The sequence below is a fragment of the Leptodactylus fuscus genome, chromosome 6 (genome assembly GCF_031893055.1).
Source record: "Leptodactylus fuscus isolate aLepFus1 chromosome 6, aLepFus1.hap2, whole genome shotgun sequence".
Lineage (NCBI taxonomy): Eukaryota > Metazoa > Chordata > Amphibia > Anura > Leptodactylidae > Leptodactylus > Leptodactylus fuscus.
Genome location: NC_134270.1, coordinates 148,607,657 through 148,631,312, shown reverse-complemented (window position 1 = coordinate 148,631,312; position 23,656 = coordinate 148,607,657). Strand labels below are relative to the sequence as shown.

The 23,656-nt window shown below is 44.2% G+C and overlaps 1 protein-coding gene across 1 annotated transcript in view; it reads left to right on the top strand.

The window, feature by feature from the left end:
• The first annotated feature begins 1,282 nt into the window (after positions 1-1,282).
• The window catches only part of ITCH (itchy E3 ubiquitin protein ligase), a 44,454-nt gene continuing 22,080 nt past the window's right edge, over positions 1,283-23,656 (top strand). The window contains exons 1-2 of the mRNA XM_075277537.1: positions 1,283-1,404; positions 19,597-19,683. Of these exons, the coding sequence (XP_075133638.1) occupies positions 19,617-19,683 (67 nt within the window). The 5' untranslated portion in view covers positions 1,283-1,404; positions 19,597-19,616. The remainder of the gene's footprint in view (positions 1,405-19,596; positions 19,684-23,656) is intronic.

Here is a 23,656-nt window from a genome sequence, read left to right as displayed (position 1 = left end):
GAACAGACAGTTAAGGACAGGCACGGAGTGTAAAAGAACGCACCCGATGTCCATTTAAATCAATGCAAAATGTCACGGACACAGCTAGTGTCCGATACTAATATCCGCACAAGATTCTGAACGGACATTACCAGCGGACACTAGCTGTCGGACACCGACGGTAGTGTGAACGCTCCCTTACAGAATACTGAAGTTACTAACGGCTGAGGACTGGATGGAGCATACAGGTACATTGTGTGTCACCACTCTACAGGTATGACCTCACTCTGCTCCCAGTCACATACATTACCACTAATTGTGGGTTACGCATGTACTTACATTGCTTCTAATGGAAAAGAACATGTGTATCCAGGCAAATAGTTGTAAGCGCATGTGGCTGGGAGCGCAGTATGACAGCACCCCTTATGTTGTGGTTTGTGCTATATGACTTTAGTGTAGGTGTCGTCAGCTTTACAATTATTGCCCGGCACTCCGAGGACCTCATCTTTGATTTTTTTTAATTTAAATCGGCACGCCGAACAAAAAAGGTTGCCTACCCCTGCTTTAGGGCATTGTACGATCTGGTGGCAAAATATCGAACAGAGGGCGCTACCTAGTGCAGAGTCTCACTACAGGTTGATAAAGAGAAAACATATAGGGGTATTTTAGCCCCCCCCCCCCCCCCCCCTTTTGCGACCCTTCGTCCTCCTGATCTTTATGGGAACCCAGCAATTAGGCCCTCAGAGATTGGACACTTATTCCCTAAGTGTCCATAATAACACAACCCCTGTAAATAACAAATGTGCCTCTACTCTACTCTACTTCCTCCATTTGCATTACTTAATTTTCTGCTTAAAAATACTAGGGGGTTGTACAGAACTTTAAAAAAACAAAAAAAAACCTTCTTTCTTGCAGAAATAGCACCACCCTTAACCATAGGTTGTGTCTGGTATTACAATTCAGCTCCATTCTAGTAAATAGGGCTGAGGCGTAATACCACAACACATGTGGCACTGCATGCATTAAAATATGTTGTCACTACATATGTCTCTGACACTGTGTCTCACTATAGTTCAATGACCCCCTTTTACAAATTTCCCGCCTGTGGGTTCCATTATTTTTAAACAGACTTTATTGACAAAAATGAAACCCAATACCTGACGTAAAAACTCTCGCGCATGCGTGCTACTAATGCGTACACTACGCAAGTGCTAAGCTGTTCACACCCCTTTTCAACTAAAGCTTTATTGCTTTTAGACATTCTATGTTGTGTCGCCTCACGCGCATGCGTAGTAGGTGCTGTCGTTTCCTCCTTTACACCGGCCGCTGCCATCTTCACCGGGGCGGAAGGGGCGAGTAAGCGAGCTTCGTCTTGACAGCGCCTCCGGGCCCCGGCTGTGTTGTGTCAGGCTGTTCCCTGGCGTGGTGAGTGTCGCTAAGGCACGGAGGTGACATCTCGTTGTGTGGTGGCAAGTAGTTGTGGTACATTATTGTGTGTCATGTGCTTGTGACTAGTGTTGTGGTGCTGTGTGTCGTAGTACGCAGGGCTAGCTTTGTGTGCTGCCATTATTATAGGCTGTCATACCAGGATCCTCGTGATCTGATCGGTGCTGATCGCTTCCTTTACAGCAAAACGTAAAGTAATCTCTATGTATTTGTATAAATCTGATGTTTTTATGGGTTCTACCAATCTGGAGTCAAAAAATGGGCACCAGCAGTAAGTTTCTGGGCACCTGGGGTCCATAGGACTAGGTGTAATAAGTTTCATACAGCGCCTGTATTGTCATGTATATATTTACTGTGTGTGCTACATTGTATCTTCTATTTCACGTAATTATACATTGTATCGGTTCCTGATGTTCCTGCTTACATTCTGTGTGGTTTAGTCTGGTCGAGAAACTGGTTTGTCAGACTCTTGTTTAGCCCTAGCACGGCGGTGGCGACTTTTCTGTAGACGGTTTTCATTCTTTCATAGCCTGCTATAATCTGAACATCAATAGAAAATTTTGGTTCCGTCAGCTACCTGGATTTGTACCCTCTCCGTATCTTCTGTCAGTCTCTAGATTTGCGCCATGGATCTGTCACTGCTATTTAAGGCATCAGGTACACAATTGTGTGTTGTGTGGGGTCTGCAAAATACAGTTCAGTATGATCCATGTGTTTTCAGTATCCGAGCTGTGTGTTCTCAAAAGCGATAAGTATTACATCAGTGTATCATCCGTATTTGTGGATCCGCCAAAGAAACTTTGCGGGTAGCTAGGTAATTGTTCTGAAAATAAAGATGTCCCACAGATCACAAGGGATGTCCATTGTTTTCTGTGTCCTATAGGCATCTATGGGTTGAGTAGCGTAGGGCACAGACCTGTGGAAAACATGGTAGTGTTCATGGGCCAACAGAAATGAATGGGTCAGTGTGCAATATAGGAAAAACCAGGATATAGCACATGGCCCTGTACATGAGGACTAAGGGGACCATGATTGCACGGCACTACCGGCAGGTAGATATCATCTGTGTGCCGCCTGTCCTTCCGCAGCCCCATTCACCGAGGCCAGTGAGCCCGGTCTGCAAAACGGACAGAAATAGGGACTGTCCCCATTCAATGAAACATGAAAATACATGGTTGTTTGTATGGGGCCATAGAATTGAATGGGTCAGCCATGAAAAAACAGGTAGCACATTGACTGTGCACACAGTTGTGTGCATGAGACCTTAGACAGTGGGGCAAATTTTTGTCTTGTATGCCAGTTTTCTGGTGTGCCAGGCATAGAAAGTTTTTTTGCACCAAAAAATTGCAACTTTTTCTTGTTTTTGGAACTTTATTGAATAGGGGGTGTGGCAAGAACGTGCGGTGACAGGGCCATCGACTCCACCAGATTTATTATTATCATTTACACCAGAAATCTGGGGTAAATGATCCTGGGAATCCATGCCCGCTAAGAGCTGGCTTAGATTTCCTTCCAGATACACGGACTGGCAGGGGGTGCACCTCATTTATGGAGAGGTGTGTGCCCTTGTCAGAATGAAGTGCAACCCCCTCCCCAGTTTCAGCAAATACATATTATTGTTTGTATACGGAAAATTCCTACAATTTTCTAATATAATTTCCACATCACTTCCTTATGTGATGGCACACAGGCAGTCCTTTACAGTCACAAGCTGTGCACCCATGTGTCACCCATCACATGACCATGGATTTTTTTTAATTTTTTTATTATTATTCACTGGAAATAAGCAATCTCAGAATTTAGAGATGTAGAAAACTGCGAGGAATCGATAGAGGGAGTATATACGCAATTTGTATAACCTTCCATTACACAAACTGTTACATTTATTTGCTGAAACTGGACAACTTCTTTAAACCCCTTTATAATTTTGGCGTATCTCACTACAGCAGGGGAGTAGACTAAGACGGCTGTAGGAAACACCAGTCTTAATAAAGTCCCATCTTTGTGGTCTGATGTTCCTCTGTTGTTATTCCTCTTGGAAATATCACCAGTTGGGGCTTTATCCCTGCACAATTTGTCCATGTCCGCTCAGTGCTGACAATGCCAGATCATATAAGGACACAAAGCTTTGATACGTTTTGTCCAGTTGTCACTATTTCCATACAACAATAGCCAAATTTGTCTGAAATGTATTTATTAAAGCGACCCTTCGGTTGTCGGGTGGTGACCTTTCCTAATATGTCAAGAGCTGAACAGCTGCATTTATCTCTGACATTTTACGCCTAAAAAAAACTTCAGCCGACGTCATAAAAATAATACTGTAAGTAACGGTGGTCAAGGTGACGGATGGCGCAAGGTGGGAGATATCGGTCATCCAAAACCACCACCTATAGACGTCTCCGACATGAAGAGAGGGGGCACTGGTTGGTGACGGTCAGTCCCGGTGCCCGGAGTTCTACTTTAATCCCTTCATGTACTGGATTTGTACAAATAATTTGTATAATTTATAGATTCTGGAATATTATCTGTATGGTTCAGGTTAGTAGCATAGCGAATGTATGCAAATTAGAACTATGCCGGGTCATTGGTATAGTTCGGACGCTACATGTTCGGTGGTGAACTTTTGATATGTTTACTTGTCTGAATACCTATTAGTGTGTGTGGTTCATTGTACATAGTGAGCAGTCCGGTATTATAGACAAACCTGGGAGAGGTTTCAATATTCATTCCTTGTGACTCAGGCCGGTGCGGTTTGTCATTGTCAATGGTTTTCTAATGTTTTTATTTTTAAAAAAAATCCTTTTATTCTGCAGCTACATGGTGGTTTTGACTGCAGCGCACTTCATGCTTTGACTATACTACAGTACAGCGTGTGAAAATAAATGGAGTCACGTTGACCCGACCATAAGGAACCCTGCTGGACTTTTTGTGACCATAGTGTCTCACTTGCAGCAGCTTGACCCCATGTGTAAGCCAGGCTGCATCTGCTGCGGCATAGTCAGAGGATAGGTAACTTTTCCTACAACCCTGCGTTTATTTTTGGATAGCTTCTGCTGAGAAGGGGACAGTATTAAAGGGGTCTCCTGGCTCTAAGTTGAGCTCGGTTCCCAATAATGTTTACAGCCAGGAGCTGCCCTGCTCAATCACTGTATGATATATAGGGATGTCTCTAGGTCCTGCTGTGTTGCTACACTGAAGTCTATGGGGCCGCGTTGCAATAACAAGACCTGCAGCTACAAACTGTATGGGAGCTGCACTGTCCCCAAATACTAAATCTGCAGATAACCCCCTTATGGGAATTTCTGGCACTTTGTAATTGATAACCTATTCGTATATCATTCTCTTCTACTTGTGAGGTTTGTTTCATCAGTCACATGGCCTGACCATAGCTCAGTCCCGGTCAAGTGAATGGGCTGGGCTGTGATACCAAGCACAGCTGCTGTACAAATGCAGGACTCTGTGCTTTGAGAGTACTGAAGAGGTAGCAGGGCTTGCCTGAACGCCGGATCCTCTTCATGGAGCTGGTCAGCTAAGGGCCCGGGTGTCAGACCTCTGCCTTTAATAGATAGGATAGGTCATTGATTATTTAGCCTGGAAAATCCCTTTTGCAGTGTAGCTTTACTTTTGTTTTGGGGGTTTCCCTGTCTCTGATATCTCTAGGTTTTGCTATCATTTTACGATGCCCCCCCCCACACACACCCGACCACCACTGGGTTGCTGGGTGATCATTGCGCAGGGATAACTTGCATTTCTCCGATCCCAGGCTCAGTAAGGGTCTCGGAGGTCGCCCTGCATTGGCCATAAAGGGATGGCATATCTTAGCAATATGATTTAAAGGGGAATTCCCTTTTACCATTTCACTAGACGGGTTTTTGTCTTCAATTACATGGATGACTAAAATGTTTCCGCTAAGGTATTCAACAGAAAAGGAAAAAACCTAGTTTCGATTACCGTGTGATATGACCTGTCAGCCTTACAGTACGTCTGTAAGACAAGTGATTTCCTAGAAGCCGATGAAGTAGATGATAGATTGTGTAATAATCACAACACAGGTTGCCGGTGTACCCAAGATGTTGTGCTGGTGCCGATAGTGCCCCAGTAAGAGTCTAAGGCCACGTTCACACATTCAGGATTTAAAATGTGGATTGTGCACGGCCAATTCCCACATAGAAGAGTTTCAAGAGAAAAGTGACAATTGCTGCAAAGCAACCAGTCAGCTCTCTGCTCTCATCTAACATTGTTCTATACCTTTTTGTTTGGAGAAATAATTGGGCGACTATTCAGTGCGGACTGTCCCGACCTCACAGCATCCTAGTCATGTGATCAATGTAGTGACCTATGGCAGAAAATCAGGGGTTTAAGTTCAGGCATTTTTTGTGGATTTCAGTGCAGAAATGTCCCTTAAAAAATTGTGGACACAAACGCGCACTGTGTCAGAATACTGGCTGTGTTTATATGGCTAGAACACTCACCCATTGCCTTTTATGGCCCCCATACACTCCCATGTATTGGGCCGGGAGCCCAGGCATGACTCAGGACAGGTCCATTTTGTGTAGAAAAATAGGGGGGCACATTCCTGCACACACCTGTCTGAATGTAGCCTTACATTGGGTTTTCACTACCATCAGGCTGTCGGAGTACCAGAACAACAGAGAGGTGGACCACTAAGATAGAAGTATCACACTGGAACCGGGGGAGGAGAAAGGCCTTAAGGCTTGGGCCCCATGTGGCAGAAATGCTGTGATTTGCCCGTTATATTGTCAGATTAAAGTGGATGGGATTCTAGTGACTCCCATGCACACTTTGCAGTAAAAATTGGCGCAGTTTTGGAAACCACAGCATGCCAATTACACCTACCGGCGGTTTCCCTATAGGTGCAATTGAAACAGAAAGTCCGTAGAGGAAACCTCTGCAAACTGCGCTGTGGGAATAACTGCAATACACTGCCACCGCGGTTTTTGCTGCAGGACGGCACATGGATCGTTGGCCTATCACACGGGGCAAGGGAGGTGTATTTTGGTCCTGATTTTGACGTGGGAAGCCGCATCAGAATAGGACTAAAATACGCCTGCCACGACTGTTGCGGCTCCCGACAGTCGCGGCACTCCGCTCTGGAGTAGGCCCAAATGAATGGGCCTAGTCCGGAGCGTGCTGCCGGGGCTGAATCAGCTGCGGAATCCGCCTAAAGATAGGGCAGCTCACTTCTTTTTTCCATGAGTGGCAACATGCTGCTCACGGAAAAAAGTAACCAGTCTACATAGACCTCTATTGTGAGGGGGCGGATTATGAGGTGGATTCAGCACCAAAATCCGCCCCCTTCCTGCTCCATGTGAACAAGCAGGATTTTTTTCCTCTGCCGATTTTCAGGCAGATGCTGCGACGGACCTGAACTTGGCCTACCCTGTTGGATCTCCTGCTGCTCCAGTGCCCCCCACCTATGATGTTCATATGACTGCAGTGATGACATCATCATACGTCGCTGTGGTATAAAGTTGACAGTGTTGGCGGCAGCGAGGCAAAGGGGATTCATGTGGCGGGTTACTTTATTTTACGAAAACCAGATTTTACATAATATTAAGACCTTATTCACATGACTGTTCCTTTTTTGACTGGAATGCATTGAATAACTTCTACGTCTGTTTTGTCTGCCATTTTGCGTCAGTTGTGTGTTAGTTTATCCGTTTTCGGCGTCCTTGGTGCCTTACTGTTTTTCAGAGGAAGGAATGCAGACTTTAGCCTAAAGCGGTCGTCGTGTTCCACATATTTGAGCGAACAGGCAGAAGCCTGCGTGAGCTCAGTAAGATCACCTTTCTACTACCTGGGCAGGGCGTGAGCTCCTCTGCTTACCTCATGAGAGCTGGGTTATAGCCATGACAGCAAGGTTTCACTGGTGTCACAATACAGGCTCTCGCTGCTTTCTCTCGCTCCAGTTCCTTCCAGTATTTACCCTGCAGCTGTGGCACATACGTAACGTTACGTAATCTAGAAAAATATTACGGGGAATTTTTATGGGTCATAATGGCACGGCTGCGACTTAATATAGGCAGGCCTCTCTTCGGCCTTGTTTTTCTGACCCTCAAAAGCAGGTGTAGACTATTTGCTGCCTTAAAGGGGTTGTCCAGCGGGTAAAACTTGTTTTGGAAAGACTGTGGATGGAATTAAAAAAAAAAAAATACTCCCACTACTGACTCCAACCCCCACCATCGCCAATCCTGTTCCCTTATCCCCAGCTACCTTGCCAGTTTCTACTTCCTTATCCTTCTCAACACATTAGATGGTAGGCGACCTGGGAAGTGTCAAAACAGGAGCAGTGGGGTATCCGTAAGTAATTTTGCTCTTATGTTTTTTTAACCCATTTTGAACCCGCAGCGCAGTGTATTTCACTGAGGGTTTTCTGTAGGATTTCCTTCTGTCCCACAGTGGACCTCCATAGGGGTGAGCTCACACACTCCAAATTTGTTGGCGATACCAAATCTGCAAGTCAACCGGTAACCGCGCTCATCACTTGTGGATTTACTACCGCAATTAAAACTTCATTAAGTTTAATGGAAGGAGTCTGCGAATAGTCCATAAAGCGTTCACCAGGTAATGGACATGCTGCAGATTTCATGTGATCAAATGTCTATGGAGTTCAGTAAATTCTATGACTTGTATGGTACTGTACATTTTTTCTGCACGATCTCTAGCACAAATTTGTCAAATGCTTTGTTCTTCTAGTCCACTCTTACGTAGTCTGCCCATCCCGCATGTGACTGGTTCTCCCACTATAGCACGTCGTGGGACTGGTTCCTGCCTAGAGTCATTATTGGGTCATGTCAGTCTCTGGAAATGTCTCTGTATTAAGTGTGTGTGTGTGTATATGTATGTATATATATATATATATATATATATATATATATATATATATATATATATATATATTCGTATATATGCGAGTATAAGCTGACCCTCAAATTTTACCACAAAAAACTGCGAAAACTTATTGTCTTGAGTATACGCCTTGGGGGAGGGGGGGCACAACTCAAATGCTGTAAGACATGAAGGACAAATGACTTGTCGTCTTAAGCTGCTATTTATTACCCAACACTACTAGTCAGGGGTCATCCCAGAAAATCCTTTAGGGTTATCCTAAATCTTAGGTAGATGGTTTAGCTGACAACTAATTCTTCCAACCAGTTGACCATTTAATATGTATGGAATATTCCCGCCCCCAGCAATTTTTGGTGTAAAGTAGGGTTGTTCATGTTGAATTTCTTCACTCTCAACTCAGATAAACTAGTGAATGAAGTGTCTGGCAGCAGACTATGGAGAAGACATGCAAGGAGCCCAGTGTGCATGTGTATGGGGGAGCTGGGAGGACTAGCTGTCTGCTTGGATGTGGATTAAAAACTGAATTTTAATGATCATTTTATTTTCTCCTGTACTAAGGTATAACTAAATATATATTATATTTTTTATCTATATCTATAAAGCAGAGCAGTCACACAGGTTGGCCTCCTCTCCTGTACATGCCCTGAAGCATGTAAGACACGTGTCTTGCCCTGTGTATGACCTGTAATCTTATTAAAGTAATGGTGAACAGTTGTGCAAGTCTTCAAATGTGGTTTGTTTGTTTTTTTGTTTAATTGGATGCAAATTATTCATTTGATAAAACCCCATTTTCGCCTCCACATTATCTCCTGACAACCCCCTTCCTTCTTCCCATGGTTCTCTTTAAGGCCGGGGCCCCACAGGACATAAACACCTCCGCTGCAGGAAAGATTGCGGCATTGTACAGTGCAGGCAAAGTGGATGGGATTCATGCGAGTCCCATCCCCACTTTGCTGAAAAGATCGCAGCGCAGACACGCTGTGATTTGCAAAGCCGTAGCGGCTTTGCAAATCGCAGCATGTCAATTATATCTACGGAAACGCCGGCAGCTTTCTTGTAGATATAATGTTAAGAGAAAGTCTGCAGAGGAAAACTCTGAACTTTCTCTTAAAAGCGCTGCGGAAAGAACCGCAATGCGTTCACGCCACTGTTCTTTCTGCAGCGCTTTAGCGCTGCGATTACGTCCCGTGGGGCTTTAGCCTAAGGGAGTCTTGTCACCAGGCAACTGACCCAGTGCACAGTCCTTATACTGAGAACCTAGGGGTAAGTTCACACGGAGATTTTTGGTCAGGATTTTGAGGCAATATCCAGGAGCCGCTCAGGAGTTTTTTTCTGGGAGCCGTTTCTTCCGGCTCCTGAAAAAAAGAAACAAGATACTCATTCTTCAGGCCAAGCCGCTTCGCGATTTGGCCTGAAAACAGACCCTCGTCCAGACTTGGCCCATTCATTGGGCCTAATCCGGAGCAGAGTGCACGACTGGATGCCCAGTGCACCGGCTTTCAGTCGCGGCTACCCGGCTTTTGGTCCCGGAACCCGGACCAAAAATCTCTGTATGAACTTGCCCTTATATAGTCCTATAGATACGTTGTTGTGTCAGAAACCTCATCAAAATCATGTTTCCACCAATTAAATATTTAATGTGTATGTCTTTAAGCAGTTGAAGTCGTACCCAATTTACTGATCCTCTAGGTCCGTGATGGCAAACCTATGGCACGGGTGCCAGAGGTGGCAGTCGAAGCCCTCTTTTTGGGCACCCATCTGTGGAACAGATTGTACTGTATGTGGCCACTGTGGAGCAAATTGTACTGTGTGGAGGTCACTGTGGAGCGGATTGTACTGTGTGTGGGCCACTGTGAAGCATATTGTACTGTGTGGGAGTCACAGTGGAGCAGAAACCACTATAAAGCCCCATTCGTATGACCATATTTTGCAAGTCTGTAATTGTGCGCAATTGTGGATTCGCACATTATTAAGGTTAAATTGCCGTGTTGGCACTTTGTGTTAAGTTAGTAGGTTTTGGGTTGCAGTTTGGGCACTCGGTCTCTAAAAGGTTCGCCATCACTGCTCTAGGTCTTTTTGGCCCCTTTTATTGTTATTCCCCCTATTGGGTCACTATGTTAAAAAATCCTACAGGTGTATTTTTCTCACCATAACGTGTCATACCGACATACCGGGGTGTGTGTTTGATATGACATATTGTATCATGAGCTGTCACATTTGTCACTTGAATAAGGGGTCTCTGTTCAGCTTCTTCTTCATTAAATTGGGCGTCCCAGTTGACCCCAGAGTTCTGACATGGAAAAATATAGTCAACTATAAAAACATAAGTCCAATTGAAAGAATTACGGTATGTTCACATCTGCGGTCAGTATCCAGCTGTTGTGAATCTATCAAAAAAAAAAAACCTCGTCACAAACAGACGGCCCATATCATTATCCAGATTTTATTTGACGGATCTGTCAAGTGTCCGATCCGGTGTCGTTTATCCTTATTTTTTTGTACACAGCAAAGGCGCTGCAAGTCTGACTTTTGTCTCCGTCCAAAAGAGCGGATATCTGGCGACATGCTCCAAATATCCACCGACGGATTGTTTTAAAAACCCATCAGTTTTTATGACTTTTTGATGGATTACAAAAATTGGTTCAATACGGAGACACCAACGCAGATGTGAAGCCGGCAGTATGATGAGCGCTCAGACAGTGAATGGAGCCGGCTCGCTCTTTGACCCCAAGACCTATAGTCACATTGACTGCTCTTATCTATTCAGATAGCAGATTGATTTTATTTTTTGCAAATGTGCAGATGTCACTAATAACCAGGTAGACAGGTTTGTGCCAAAGGTGAATCGGAGGATTAGTGTCTGATCACTGGGGGCCTGACTGCTGGGACTCGGAGTGATCATAAGAAGGTGGATCTCCGAGTCCTGTAGTGCACGTGCGTGACCACCAGTCCGTATACTTCTATAGCGCTGATGGAGACTGCATAGAGATATATGGAGCAGTGTGCGACTTCTTGTAATGGCTGGGGGTCCAACTGCAGAGACCCTCAGATGCCTTTGGATAGGAAATGAGTAGTGTCAGTGAGAAACCCCTTCAAGGGTGCACATATGTAGTATATTCTGTTCGAGGAGTCCGCTTGGGGACTCGTAGACCTTTCTTATTGAAATGTATGCAGTACTATGTGAGTTATCTCCTATCCTATGGATGGATTGCGTTTCCCACTGGTTTTAGTCTGACGTATATGCGCGTACTTAGAGTAACTTATCCCACAAAGCCACTTTGAACTGTCGGAGAAAAAAATAAAATAATAATAATTTAAAAAAAAAAATCAATATTAGAATTCTATTTATTTTTTTTTTTACAATTCTGTCATTTATTGCATTCATATATTATATTATATTTAGGAAATAAAAATATTCACGTAATAGTGTAAACCTGCTTGCTAGACTGTCTGTTGGAGTTGTCTTCAGCTTTACATGTGTTTCGGGTTGAACTTTGACTTGGTCATAAATCAGCTTATAAGAAGGTTCAGGAGAGGTCGGGGAAGGGCAGGAGAGCGAGCTCCGCCAGTCTGAAGGATTTGGGGAAGGGCAGGAGTGCCAGCTCAGCCAGTCTGAAGGATTTGTGTGTGAATAGCACCCTGCAGCCGGCCGTGTAGTCTACTACATTGCAGGGGCAACGCGAACTAAATCTTTAATAAAACTCTTACAAAGGTGTCCAAGGCCTGTAACATGGTCGATCGTTGTGACTGCTCTCAGATTTCGCAGGGTGCCACCTGTACTTTGCTCGGAGTGGCGTCTGTCAGAGCTGCAGCTTAGTAATGGCAGGTTTCTCTGCATCCTTATATTTGTGTGACCGGTGTAATGACAGGTCAGTGAGTAACTAGACCCCCTAAAGCTTGTCTCCTGGATGTTGGCTTCACCTGTGCTCCAGTCAGTCTTTGCTGCAGGTTTAGGCCGATTGCAGACGACCGTGGCCGTGTTCATTGTGCTAGCCATGTATTTCACAGATAGCATATTGACCCATTCATTTCACTGGGCACGTACACACGACCATGAATTTTATGGCTCTGTGTGGGGCCGGCAGTCCGGGCCGTAGAATATAGATCAGGTCCTATTCCTGTCCTGTTTTGTGGCCCTTGCTTCCGTGGCTCCTATTCCTTTTTTAACAGGGTTGCGGAAGCACAGCCCCATGGGGAACATGTGTCCCCCGTGTGCCACCTCAGTGCAGTATTTAGCATATAGCTGAAGCATGTAACGTATGGTCACTTCAAATGGCTGTATCTCTGGTTTTATACCACCTCGAAAAATTATTCTGATATCACAAGAAAGGTGAGATTAAAATACTAGCTATAGAACTAGTTCAACTTTATATATCTCTAGTAACACTTTAGAAATGTGACTTTTTATCTAGTGGGTTCTAGTACAGCTAGTACTTCAATCTTGGCAGCATATAATAATATAATATATAAAAGGAACATTGGCTGCTACAGCCTCGATGACTCCTGTTTATTTATTTGCCCAGACATACAATTCGCTGTCACGTTGCTCTTCAAGGGATCTCTTCGCCATCCATGGATTTCGGGGACAATTAAAATACCAGGTCTCAGAGCGCAGTTGTAGATAATCTCTTCATCTTCCTATGTCACACAGGTGCCTCTGGATTTTCTGGTTCTCGGTGCTGCTACATAACAGGTGACTTTGCTCCAGGTCTGTAATAACCACAACAGGAAAAGTCTGTGTGTGAGGTCATAAAATGGAAAGCGAACAGCGGCTTTATTGTTAATAGTTTATCTAATAGTATTGCATTGCAGTGAGAGCTTTTGCAACTTCATTGGGTTCTGAAAGGGTTAAAGAGGTTTTCCAGACTTTATAGTGGATGAATTACCTTAGAATAGGTAATCAATAAAAATTGGCAGATGTCCGACACCGGGCCCCCGGCCAGTCTGCAGTGTTCAGGTGAGTGCTGCAGCTTTTACAGTACTTACCCTGTTTCCCCGAAAATAAGACCGTGTCTAATATTAATTTTTGCTCCCAAAGATGCACTACGTCTTATTTTCATGGGATGTATTATTTTTTTCAATAAAGAAGAATTCACATTAATTGCTGAACAAAAAAAAAAACACGTTCCTGTGTGTACTCTTATGCCCCATGGTGGCCCCTACACACAATGTTATATCCCACAGTGGCCCCTGTACACAGTATTATGCCCCATGGTGGCCCCTACACACAATGTTATATCCTACAGTGACCCCTGTACACAGTATTATGCCCCATAGTGGCCCCTACACACACTATTATGTCCCACTGTGGACCACCCATGAACAATTATTACACTCTGGGATCTTTTCCGACCCTATAGTATAATAATCGGAGACCCAGGGGGGATGCCAACATAAAAAACACTGTTACTTACCTATCTCCGGCTCCGCTGCAGTCCTTGTTGGTGTCGGCCATATTCAATGATGTCTGGGACGTCACATGATCCAGGATGCAGGCCCCAGTCATGTGACGTCAGGAACGTCACACAACTAGGCCCGAAGCCTGTCTGGAGCCCGGAAAGGTAAGTAACACTGTTTTTTTTAATGTTCTCTTACCTCTCCCAGGCCTCTGATAATTATAGCAGTACATCCAACCCATTCCTGGCAGCCTTCCTTTTCCTCCTCCTTGGATACTCGGTGGGGCTATAGATAATAATAATACATTTTATTAATATAGCGCCAACATATTCCGCAGCATTGTACAAAATGTAAGATTCAAGTACAGACAAAAAAAGAGACATTACAAAGAAAATCAATTCACACAACGGGACTGAGGACCCTTCTTGTAAGAGCTTACAATCTATTAGATAGAGGGGGTGACACGAGGTGGCAGGGGCATAAACCGAACGGAAACCACTTGGACCCCATTATAGCCTATAGGGTCCGCAGATTTCTGCGGGTAACCGCTTTTTTAAGCGGATTAGGTTACCGAACGGAAATCCGAACGCTGATGTGAACCTAGCCTGAAATGGTATCCTATCCTGTGGGCTAATGTGGGGGTGTGAACTGAGGAGGGTTAGTTTTAGGGATTCTATCTGCAGAAGGATTTATATTAGGAACTGTGATAAACCTGTCTTAGATGATGTGTGCTTGAAGCTGTAGAAATAAGGAATGAATCTCATAGTCCGGTGTAGGATGTTACTTATCTTGCCCCGTTTGCTCCAGCAGCTTCTTCCTCTTGATGTCCCTATAGTAAATCACCCAGTCCAGTGGTGCGGCGCGGCTCCGACCCACTTTCAGATGATTCGCACCACAAGAGTACAATGTATGATCTATGCAAAGGGATCCCACTGCCCCTTTACTCGCTCTCTGATCAGAATGGAGTGGGTTATAGTGAGGTGACTTCCTTTTAATAGGGAGGAAAACTAGTCACAGTAAAAAATGGGAATGGAGAGCCCAATATATATATATAGATACCGCTATCTGTCCGATAATTGCAGCTGTACAATATGGCTCAGGGGCCGCCATTATTGAGATAGATGCCCGTTCCCACATCGTTATAACCATAAATGCCCAGATGGGAATACATTAGGGATATAGTAGTTACCGCGTTATAGCGCGTGCCCCATTCATCATTTCTGTCCATGTGATTCCCTCCGCTGTTTTGTCAACACTCCACCTGTATCCATTTCACAATGTGGAGCATACTTTCTCTGTTGTCACATAAGCCTGAATAGCATTAGCATATCAACAAGCAGGCATTCCGGCCAGATTACATCTCCACGCGGCGGCGGGCACAGTCACCAGGTAAAAATTTTACTTGACTTGTTTACTAGATTCCTCTCTGTGACCACGAAAGTCATTCTTACCAGTGCACACACTTGAACGTCCGCTTTTTAATTTTTCTCTTTCCGACTCCATTGTTTTCTAAGCTATAATCTTGGGGTCGAATATTTATCCTCATGGATCAGTTATTCGCTGGGGATTCTCCATCTGCAAATCCAGATGGGAAAATTCGCCAACATATCCTTCCGATATTGAAAGATCAGGAAATACAAAATCACTACTCGCATTGTAAATTCGCTGCCGCTGGACTTGTCGGTTTGCTTGTCTGCTGTCATGTCTGGCAGACGTTTTTTACAACACGACGCCCTATTCACGTTTTCGAAAACCAAAACAACATTGGGGTTTCGTCACTTAAAAGGGTTGTCCAGGATTTAGTGCCTATTCAGCCAGGGGTGGGTGTAAAACAAAGCAAAAAGATGTCAGGTAGTCTGAAAGTATGCCAGATTTATCACGGTGACTCATGATGGATGATCAATTCAGCGTATCTGTAGACTGACTAGTCTGCATTTATACTACCCTTTACCTGGCTTACTTGGCACCAGAACTTTATGACACTATTTTGGCACGTTTAAGCCACGCCCACATTTTGAAAAAATTCTAGCCCAACCAAGATACATCATGCTTACGCCAGTCTCTAGTCATATCCATAATAGTAAATCAGGACCATACTCTCTTATCCACAGAGCTCTGTTGATCCGTGCTATGGTTGGCCACGCTGGAAGTGGAGAGGCCTACATGACCACTGAGACCAGTAAGTGGCCAAAGTAGTCACTGGTAAAGGATTGGTGATATATGGAGTGATGTTGCCAGTCCTTCTCTGGCAACGACTGAGGATAGTGAGTGGTCTCAACAGTCACATGAGCCTCTCCGTTTCTGACGCAGCGAGTCCCAGAATAGGTGGGACAGGGTTCCGGGGCTGGCCAGGGTCTTCGTTTACACACTTCCCGACTGCCCATTAGACCCGGTTCACATCTGCATTCGGGCCTTAGTTTGCTTTTGGACAACCCACTTAAGATTGCCCCTATTACCCTATAAGCCCCCTCTCTAATGGACGTTATTCTGTGAGTCCAGGATACCAGAGCCATGTGGGAGACTTATGAAGTTTTCGTAACCTCTGAGCTTGTCCACCAAGCCGTGAGTCTGGAAGGAACTTTGCGCCAGCTCGTAGCTAGCGTAGATTTCCACCATTACCTAAGCCAATTTCTGTTGTAAGTGATAATAAATCTTCGTATCTTTGCCATGCTCCCTTTTTGAAAAAGTGGTGAGGACGGCGCAATTTTTTTTTTTTTTTTTTGTGCAGAACTGGATTTTCAACTTTCTATGACTTGTCTTTATGTCCAGGGGACTGGTGTACAAGGCATAATAAAAATGTCCTTATAAGTTCAGTTCACGGATCTGTGGTCGGGCCAGGATACAGACTGTATTTCTCTTCCTGCTCTTGGCTGTGTGAAAGGGCCCTTAGGGTCATAGGGTTTGTTTTGTAGCTACGGCTTAATAACCAAGAAACAAATCTTTTATGATTAATAAAGACAGCATTACATGTTGGCCGGTGTATTAAGTCTTACCGGGTCTTCCGGGATTTCTGAAGAACTGCTCAAGGCGGCGGAGCAGACGACTGGCCACCTCTGTCAGACCTGTCTCGTGTCCTACCCTAGTACAAGGAAAACTATACATCTAGTCTGGATTAGGACACTGGGGTGGGATTTACTTTTGATCCATAGAAATTATATTATATTATTTTTTTTTATTTTTTTTTAAACCTCTTCGTCTGTAAATATCTGAGTTTAAAAAAAAGACTTTTGGCCCAATATACTTATAGGTACAAAAATGTGGTAATAAGCGGTCCTAGTTTATGTCCTACCTTTTGCCCTTACGATTACCTTTTCATCCCCCTAAATCTTGGCTGAGTAGAGCCGTTAGCGAAGTGGCCAATGTCCTATCAATGGTGGGCATACCTGGCAACTATTGGAAAATTATTTCAGTGAGGAAAGGAAAAATTTTTGCAGGCCACACCCTTGGGTTATAAGCTATTTCCCTCCCTTGTTTCTGTGCTGTGCCCACTTTATGCCCCCTTGTACCCCTCCAAACACTATACTGGCTTTTATGCTCTTCCCACGCTATAATGCCTCCTTGCACACCTTCCCACTATGCAATTATCACGTTATGCCCCCCCACACACACACACACACACACAGAATATTTCCCCATTATACCTGCACACTATAAAGTCCCCCACACAATATAATACTCCCCACACAGCATGTAAAGTGCTCCTCTGACCTCCAGCCCCATCCTGACTTGTACCATGCACCTAGACTCATGGCAATTGTAGATATGATAAAGGACATGTTCGTAAGCGTAGGGTCACCTTTCCCGCAGGCATGCTTGTACGTAAGCGCCATCGATTATTAATGGGTCCATTGAATGGTTTATTATCTGCCATGCACAGACGGCTGCCCAGGATCTGAGCGTTGTCCTTTGCTTCAGTCTCCCTTTTGTTGTCATTGTAATGACTTTTTTTTCGTACATATCTCACATTTACCGTATATCTTCACGCTGAAGGAATTCAGAGGAGTTCTACAAATCTATCGGCATTGCCAGGTAGCGCCTGTCTGCTCCTCCACACTTGAGATGCCAGGGAGCGCTCCTGAATACATTCATATGCACGTGGTGCAGGTGGCGGCAGAGTTAATATTTGTTTTATTCGGGTGTTTTTGATATTTTAGTCTCACATGAACAGTCTGTTCTGGGTTGTAAATTTGCTATCATGCATTTCAAAGCAAGGGGCATTTCTGGAGCGTTACTCCTTATTTTCGATTGGTGCCAATCCATAAGAAACGTCATGTATAAGTTATATTGTTCCCATTATTTCTACTTGTAAGTCTCAAAGATGTTTCCTCTGAGAAGCTGTAAGTTAAAGGAGTTGTCCCCAAATTTTTAATTTGTGGCTTATCCCTAGGATTGGCCTTAAATATCGGATGAGGGGGTTTGGCAGGTGTCCCCCTGGCATGGACCAGCTGTACATGGCCACTTTTGATGCCCGTTCTATACTATGCATTGATCCAAAAGCAGTTGTCTCCATGCCCAGTATAGTGGTCGAATACTGGTACTGCAGCTCAACTCCTATAAAATTAGAAAATGACTGTGAAACACATACACATTAGGTATCCCTGTGTCTGACAGTGCCCGGTCTACTGAATATAGGGGATCTGCAGTGCTCCTGTTCTGTCGGGAAGGGGTTAATAGAAGCACTGCAGATCCCCTATATTCAGCCAGACTGAGTTCCAAGTGGGGGACTTGTGAGAAATAGCTGCTGATTAAACAAGGGTTACTATAGTAATCTACTAGTTTTAGTTTGGGGTTTTGTTTTTTTTTATTAATGAAAGTGGCCCCAGTGGGGTTTTAATATAGTTAGAGGTTTTGTTCACATGGTGAAATCTGTACGGAATTTGTAGCTGAATTTTCCTGCTTGACCAAATTCTGCTGCGGGATTCAGCCAGGCAGGATTCCTCTGTTTCCCATTCACTTCAAGAGGACCTTTCACCATCTGGGGCACATTCAGCGCACTGTCTGCTCTCCCGTTCTGTGCCCCCGGTGAAGAGCTATCAGTGCCGGTACCGTAGTTCTTCACTGTCAGAAGGACGTGTCTGAGAGTCAGTCAGGAACGTCCCTCCTCACAGCAGTGTCTATAGTGCTGTACAGTGTGAGCAAGATATAATAACTAGAGGTGAGCAAGTAGTATTCGATCGAATAGGTATTCAATAGAAGTACTCGTACTCGGAATACCACTCGCTGTTTGCAGTAAAGATTCGATTCAGAACCAGCGTTGATTGGCTGAATGCTAGCAGTGTACAACATTCGGCCAATCAACACTGGTTCTGCCGGAGGCTCATCTGTGAGGAGGTCGAGTCTAAGATTGGACCACAATGGAGACTGCTGTGGTCCGATCTTAGACTCCGCCTTCTTACAGACGAGCCTCTGTATACAGTGTATAGCATTCGGCCAATCAATGCTGATTCTGCAGGATGAGTAAGGGCCGATTCACATTAAGCGCTTGCCTCCCGTCCAGAAGGAATCCGCAAGAGGACCCCCCCCCCCCCCCCCAATAAAATATCAGCGCAACTGCAAGCGCTGTGCAGTTAAAGCTCACCGACCTGTTATAGTCTATGGGGTCCGTGCGCTTTAACTTCACAGCGCTCCTCCTAAACACTCTCCTCCTGCTACTCATGGACTTGGTGACTCTCCTTTAGTGGAATAGTGGTTTCCCCTGAAACAAGCTTTTTTTCTCATAGACCATAATGGGATTCGATATTCGATCGAGTAGTCGAATATTGAGGCTCTACTTGAAACAAATCTCGAATATTTCAACGTCTATAAAGAAGAAACTGTACTCACATTGTTGACTGTCTTCAGAATAAAGCAGAGCTCTGCAATATCTGGATATAATCCTCACACTTCTGTATGCTTCATCTGCAGACACAGGTTGAAGAAGGGAAATGGATGGCGGAACCCCAAAACCAGCAGTAAATGGCTTCACCATGAAATCACAACTTCAGGTTACCGGTAAGTGAGAAGGTCCTCAGTTACACTAATGGTTTTTATGATGGTGATGAAAAGACTGTTAATAGGGTTGTGCCTTGTTCTGATGCTTCATGGTCGATGCAAGGACGTCCGCCGATCCCGCTTTTAGGGCTAGTTCACATGGGGGTCAAGGAGGCAGATTTTGACAGCGGATTTCGCCACAAAATCCGCCTTCATACAATTCTGGTCTCTGGAGGCCACTAGCGGGCTGCCCTTTCTTCTGGCGGATTCTGTGGCTTCCGCCTGGCAGCAGCTACCTCCGAAGTCGGCACATTCATTTCAGCCAACTCCGGAGGGTGAAGCCGCGGCAGTCGTGGCAGGCGGGTTTTGACCAGAGAGTGATGCCGCTCCCCACATCACTCTCGGTGCCAAAATCCGCCCCCCGTGTGAACGAGCCCTCATATGGTCTTGCATTTTATTTCACTTTAGCTTTAAAAAGAGTATTCCTATGACGCTTGTTCACTAACCTGCAGACTGCTGTGCTCTCTTCACTTCCTGTTTTTCTCGGCACATAGGTGGGCGGGGCTTCACTTGCACGGGATTGGTTGTAAATTAATTACAGTATGAAGCTGATGTAGCAGAGATGGATTTGAGTCAGTTTGCATTATATACAGAGATAACAGACTCCCTATCTCAGCCCTTATCAGCCAAATTCAATTAAACCAACTGATAAAAGCTCAGAAATCCCAGAGCTCTCACCTCCCCTATCTGAGAGCAGGCAGCTACATCACTTGACAAATGAGCAGATAATCCCAAGGGCCATAGAAACGAGTGTAAACAATGAAGTGAATAGATTAAGATAGCCAAACAAAACAGTTTTGATAAAGCAATGCATTTAGGAAAAGTTTTAAATCCACATAAACTATTAGTATAGATAGGATCCTTGTGATGGGACAACCCCTTTAAGAGACCTTGTACTTAGAGCACATTTGACAAGACCTTTTTGTTCAGTTTTTATTACTTCTTGTCTTTGAGAGGTGAGTGGAACAGAAAACATCTATGCTGACATCCGAATTTTGCTTCTTTCAATTAGAGGGGGAGTGTATTTTATTTAATAGGAATTTTTTTTAAAAAAAATAAACAACTTTACTGTTGACCTTAGCATTTTAGGTGTTAAATGGCAAATATACTGGCCTATTTAATAATGGGGAGGGGGTGATATGATGAACAAAAATCCATGGTTTTCCCTCCCCTGGGTTATCTGCACTGTTAGCTGCTTGTGTTCTCCTGCCCACTGGCTAAAGTGAAGGGGCAAGTATATGTCACTGCGCTTTAAACTGTAAGGCCGGAGCCCCATGGGCTGGAAACGCCACAATTTGCCCGCGGTGGAAACGCCGCTGCAAAAATCGAGGCGTTTTACAGTACTTGCAGAGTGGATGGGATTCATTTGAATACCATCCCCATTTTGCGGAAAAAATCGCAGCGCAGACAAGCTGTGATTTCCAAAACCGTTGTGGATTTGAAAACCGCAGCATGTCAATTATATCTACGGAAATGTCGGCGGCTTCCCCGTAGATATAATTGTAACAAAGTCCGCGGAGGAAAACTCTGTGAACCTTCTGTTCAAGGCGCTGCAGGAAGAACTGCAATGCGTTCATGCCGCGATTGTTCCTGCAGCGCTTTCGCTCTACGTTTCCGGCCTATGGGGCCTTAGCCTAATATGACTAAACTTGTTCTGCTCAGGGTAAACTGTAATGCACTTTGCTCCAACCTGAGCTGGATTTGTTCAGAGCTACGGGGTGGTTAAAGTGTTCCTCCATTGATAAAAGCACTTCTTATAAATGAATAGTACAGCTGAATATAAGAGACTGTCTTGTATATCTTATTAAAGAAAACGGTTTCCTTCTCCACTGACTAGGTCTCCTCCTCCTCCTTATCTTCACTCGGTCTGTTTTTTTTTATATAGAGTCCTTCTCTATTCACCTTACACTCCTAAGTCTGTAAAGGGGGGAGGACAAGGAGGAGGCTGTTAGATCATTTCTTCTGATTCATTCTGTGCCGTGATAGTCACAGGTCACATCTTATCAATGCTGTTGAACTTTGTTCTTTCTGGCGCACGCTGTTCATAAATATGTTATAAATGCCGTGCACCGTAAATTTTAGCCCAAATGTAGAAAGAAAAGTGTCAAACATATAGTGATAAATATGCCCCAAAGTGTTAAGAACTCCCTGATTCGCAGTGTAGCAGCCGCAGTTATTTTTGCCTCCTCCACCTCCCCCCTCTCCATAGACTTCTATATAAATCTAGCATGATAAATAGAGAAGGAAACAATTATTTAATAAGATATATTGCAGAGTGTCTTCTATTCACCCGTACTATTCATTTATGAACTGTTCTCTTATCATTTAAAGTAGGAACCTGAGAACCAAACTAACTTTTGCTTGAAGGTAAGGCAGATGAATTGTGGTTGAGAAACCTTCTCTGGCAGGTAAATAAATGCTCGGCAGAACCTTCAGCTCCCAGTGTGCTTTTCCATGGCAAACATTACTATTTGTTTAGAGGCAAACCATGTGGTTGGGACTATAAAATGTCAGCACATGCCGCCTCTGAGGGTGTTAATGCAGGATCACAGCTTTCTAGTTAATGACAGATCTGAAAAACATTGAATGTGTGAATATATTTGGCGTAGTGTGTAGAGAGGCGCCGTCATGTGTGCAAATACAATTGTGTGCTGCTTACTCTTTGTCCAAAGTGAGAACCCTCCCTATTACTTATGAGCCCCCAGTTGCGCCGATTCTTAAATTTTTAGATTGAAATGTCTGCACTTTGCCTCTGCTGCGGACAATCTAAGTGTGGGTCACATGACTGACCCAGCACTACTCCTGCTGTTTGTACATAGAGTAGAGCTAGTTTGATTATGTAACCCAGAGTTTTGGCCCCCATTATTAGGAGGTGTTCTCACATTGGGCAGTGAGTTTCAGTGTATGTCCTCACTTCTATGGGAGTTGTGAACACGACATACAGTCCTATGAAAAAGTTTGGGCACCCCTATTAATCTTAATCATTTTTTGTTCTAAATATTTTGGTGTTTGCAACAGCCATTTCAGTTTGATATATCTAATAACTGATGGACACAGTAATATTTCAGGATTGAAATGAGGTTTATTGTACTAACAGAAAATGTGCAATATGCATTAAACCAAAATTTGACCGGTGCAAAAGTATGGGCACCTCAACAGAAAAGTGACATTAATATTTAGTAGATCCTCCTTTTGCAAAGATAACAGCCTCTAGTCGCTTCCTGTAGCTTTTAATCAGTTCCTGGATCCTGGATGAAGGTATTTTGGACAAACAATTCAAGTTCAGTTAAGTTAGATGGTCGCCGAGCATGGACAGCCCGCTTCAAATCATCCCACAGATGTTCAATGATATTCAGGTCTGGGGACTGGGATGGCCATTCCAGAACATTGTAATTGTTCCTCTGCATGAATGCCTGAGTCGATTTGGAGCGGTGTTTTGGATCATTGTCTTGCTGAAATATCCATCCCCGGCGTAACTTCAACTTCGTCACTGATTCTTGAACATTATTCTCAAGAATCTGCTGATACTGAGTGGAATCCATGCGACTCTCAACTTTAACAAGATTCCCGATGCCGGCATTGGCCACACAGCCCCAAAGCATGATGGAACCTCCACCAAATATTACAGTGGGTAGCATGTGTTTTTCTTGGAATGCTGTTTCTTTTTGGACGCCATGCATAACGCCTTTTTTTTATAACCAAACAACTCAATTTTTGTTTCCAAAATGAAGCTGCCTTGTCCAAATGTGCTTTTTCATACCTCAGGCAACTCTATTTGTGGCGTACGTGCAGAAACGGCTTCTTTCTCATCACTCTCCCATACAGCTTCTATTTGTGCAAAGTGCGCTGTATAGTTGACCGATGCACAGTGACACCATCTGCAGCAAGATGATGCTGCAGCTCTTTGGAGGTGGTCTGTGGATTGTCCTTGACT